Raw genomic sequence first — 3812 nt, 5'->3', positions numbered from 1 at the left:
GCTTGGAGGTGGTAAGAGATGGGTGAGGGTTCTCGCTCATCCTCACAGGGTCCACTTGACCGTTGCTCCCTCCCCTCATGCCCATCTCCTCTTCCCACCTGCCTGCCTGTGAGCGGCAGGCTCCATCCAGCAGCTGCCTGGGAAGCAACAGCCTGCCATCGCTGGCGCCACCAGGCCCCACCAGGCCCCACCACGGAGTAAGGTCAGTCCCTGTGAGAAGTCCTTTCGTATGAGTAGCTCCGGGTGGTTTTGCCTCTCTGACTGAACTCTGAGCTATTTCTAACACCCTCCAAAGTAATCAGTGAGGGGGTTCTTAAAATAACCAATGACTTTATGGATGGGACTTCTGATCTCAGCTTCAACATGTGAAGGGCTTGGGAGTCATCATTCTATACTTACAACAAGAAAAGGGGGAATAAACGGAAAATCAACGACTTTTCTTAGACTCCTTGGAGATTGAGGCCATTGGCACATGGCCCTCCTGTAATCCAGAGGGACAGGGGAAGAGAGAGGATCTCAGTCAGCATCGGCTTAGCTTACCTGGAGCAGCAGCGTGGAGCCACAGGCGGGTAGGGACACCTTCAATGGTGACCTTAGCCAGTTGCTGGAGGCTGCGTGTGAATTAGCTTGAGGGTGAAGCACTCTGTGGCTACTAACATAAGGTTGTGTAGTAATATTTATTGTTAAAACACAGTTACCAGTTACCACTTAAGATACCTTTGAAGTTCTTTTTGTCCTTGCGACATATTACTGTGTTATATCATTACTGTCATGAAATAGTTCCCTGTGGTTAAACCACAACCTTGTACTGTAGTTAAATTCATATGCTTCATGTTGTCTAGTTTTAAATATTAATTTTAAATTTAACTTTATTTCCTGGTTATGGAAGACATTTTGCTGGATCCAGAGTCAAAACCATGAAATAAGATACTTCCAGAGAAATCTAACTTCCAATCCTGTCTCTTCCTTCTCTTTATTGAAAACCGTTTTTATTCGTTTTGGTTTCCTTCCATTGATATTGTCCTTTTCTTAAATAAAAGACACCATACTATCCACTGATGAGCCGGACTTGCTAGGAGGCAAAGAGAAAGCAGCTCCGTCACTTCCGCCATGGCCCCTGCAAGGGGCTCTCCCATCTGCCTCTTCATTGTCTCTCCGGAAATGGAAATCTCGGCCTCGGTGAAAGGCCTGGGAGGGCGTTCCCAGCCGCTGACAGGTAACAAACGCCTAGCCTCTTTCTCCAAATACAGAATGTCCGTCTAGTGTCAGAAAAACTCCCACTTTACTTAGGGCGTCTCCCCTCCCCCAGCTCAGACCTGCAGCAGGTGGGGTCCTGCACGGACGGGTGGGCTCCTGCTGGCTGTGGGGTGAGCCCGGGAGGGGGAGAGCCAGGGAAGTCCTTGTTTGACGGCTGTAGTTGTCACTGGTTCGGGCGCTCTCTGGGTGTGGTTGCTTCTAAACGCTGGTCGTCTCGCTCTAGGTCTAGAAGCAGCTTCGTGGGTTCTTTGGCGACCGTCCCTGTCTCACCCACTCAGGCTGTCTCACCCACAGTTCCCTCGGCACAGGATGGAAACCTGCTGCCCCTGCAGTGCCCGCAGCCACCAGCGCTTCCGTGGCTCCCTGCGCCTACAGTGAAGGGGGGATTGGGGGATACCTGAGTTCAGGGCTCTGCTTGGAGAGCTAAGGAAAGAGATGCTCAGAGTCTTCGCCTGCCTGGGTTTATGTTTCACATTCCCACTCAAACAACACCCCGAGCCTCTGTCCCACCAGGTTCCACAGGACCTCCAGCCAGCCAGGTCAGCCTGCGGGGTCCTTGGGCACCCTGCTGACGCGCCCCTGCGATGCTACTCCCTGGCTCACAGCCCACCCCACCCTGGACTTACTCGGGTTTTGCAAGACCTTCAACCCTCCCGTCTACAGAGCCCTTTCTTCATCTGAGTGTCTGCAGCCCGGATGGACTGTGCGGAGGTCCTTTTCTTTTTTTAAACTAAATAAGTTGACAATTTTATTTTCACTTTTCATCATACAAATGAAAATTGCTTTTTTTTTTGGTCCCACTGCTTCCCTCCAAAACCGTTCTCCCTTTGACAGGAAGAGGGAGGGAGTCTTCCTTGTCATGCTGTTAGAAACACCCAGAGGCATGGCACCATGATTTCCTGCAGCCGAACAAGTAATATAAACTGACAGAAAGGGCTCCTCATTCCTGGCCGAGTGGGCACCATCCTGGCACGGGCAGGAGGTCTCATCACTGGGGACCCAGGCCCCCTTGGCATGTGCCCTCCTATAGGCAGCCGCACTCCAGGAGCAGGTCCCACTGGCATCATCTCAAGAGGAGGAGGAGGATCCATCATTGGCATCAAGGAAGGGCCTCTCGGATGGTGTGTTGGCCTCACACCCGGGCGAGGAGGACCCGGAAGACTCAGGGATCCGTGCCCTGCGGGAGGCGAAGCAGAGGATGGAGCAGGCGGCGTCTCTCCTTGCTGAAACGCTGCGGCTGTCCTGTGAATCAGGCTCTGAGCCTGACGGCGGTCCTTCACATTCTCGTTGTGTTTCCTGCCACTGCAGCGTGTCTTCCTCGCAGATGGAGAGACCTGGGTGAGGTGTGTGTCGCAGTCGTCGCGGTAAGACTTGGGCGTGTTGTTCTGCAGGCCGCTGGCCACTCTGTGCTGTGGTCCTTTCTTCACTCTGCTCTGAGCGTGCTCACGGGCTCCTGTGCCTTCCCTGTCACCACCAGGCCTCCAGGAGGGGAAGGCTCACTGGTCATGACCATGGCGGCTGCTAACGGCAAACACGCGTGAGGCGCTGTGTACAGAGGGCTCCACGGGGATCCGCCTCCTCAATTCCCACCGCAAAGGCATGGGATGGAAGTCATCACCCCCACTTTACAGGCGAGAGAACATGTTCGGAGACACTGAGTCACTTGCCCAAGGTGGACAGCAGAGCAAGCATGAGAGGCTTGACTTGCCTGGAGCTCACTCCCTTTGCTGGAGGGCTGTCGGCCGTTGGGTGGCCCCTGCTCCCGTGGTAGCAGGTATGGGCGCCTGTCTGTGACCTCAGCCAGGTCTATCTGAATGGAGCACCCTGGGAAACTGAGGCTCGCCGAGGGCCGAACGGCCTGCTCATTTTCCCACCCTGGGGTGGGCAGGGGCTCTGCTACCCATTCTAGTTGTTTCATTTCCTCCTCCCGCGAAGGAGACTGTGAGATGCTATGGTTTCTTGTTGGGCTTGGGAAGAGCCTCCCCACACCGCCCCCCCAGCCCCCCACCGCCCGTGGGCGACCACAGGACCCGGCACCATTGAAATTTCAGTCCCAGACCTCCGCCAGGCCCTGAACATATGTTCACTCTGAAAGGAACAATGGGGCCTCCAGGCTTAATTAAGACCCACACAAAGCACTTGGCTGGCCTGGCCCCATTCTCTGCTTTTGGCTCCTTCTTTTTGTTCACCCCACCCCCACACTTCTGTTTCCACTCCTTCTGTGGACGGGATAAAAGGCGCCAGGACCCCCAGCTCCTCCACTCCCCCGGCTCCTCTCTTCTCACAGCCTGACCTCCCTCTCCTCTCGGAGCCCTGAAGTAGGAGGGGCCACCGGGGTTCTGGTGCCAGACCGCCAGCCCCCATGCCCCCGGAAGAAGCAGGCAGCCGGGGAAGGCCTGCCTGGCTTCCTGACCCTGCAGGAATGCCCAACCTGGGAGCCCCTGCAGCTAGTGGGCTCAGCCTGGCCCGGGCTCGCAATCTGATCTGGATTTCAGTGGAACGTAGCCACATTGACTCTAAGATGAAGCCCCAGTTCTGAGAGCTCTGTGTGCACC

The 3812-nt window shown here is 55.2% G+C and overlaps 1 protein-coding gene across 1 annotated transcript; it reads right to left on the bottom strand.

The window, feature by feature from the left end:
- Positions 1-2114: 2114 nt before the first annotated feature.
- Positions 2115-2900, bottom strand: LOC308529182 (U1 small nuclear ribonucleoprotein C-like; the record flags this gene model as incomplete). Its single annotated transcript, XM_081105196.1, has 2 exons — positions 2115-2736; positions 2887-2900. 2 exons carry the CDS (start codon positions 2898-2900, stop codon positions 2115-2117), a joined length of 636 nt encoding a protein of 211 aa, XP_080961322.1.
- Between the last annotated feature and the right edge of the window lie 912 nt (positions 2901-3812).

The sequence above is a fragment of the Myotis nattereri genome (genome assembly GCF_964212035.1).
Source record: "Myotis nattereri genome assembly, chromosome: 13".
NCBI lineage: Eukaryota > Metazoa > Chordata > Mammalia > Chiroptera > Vespertilionidae > Myotis > Myotis nattereri.
Note: the sequence above shows the minus strand (reverse complement) of the source record. Positions and strands in the feature narration are given on the sequence as shown.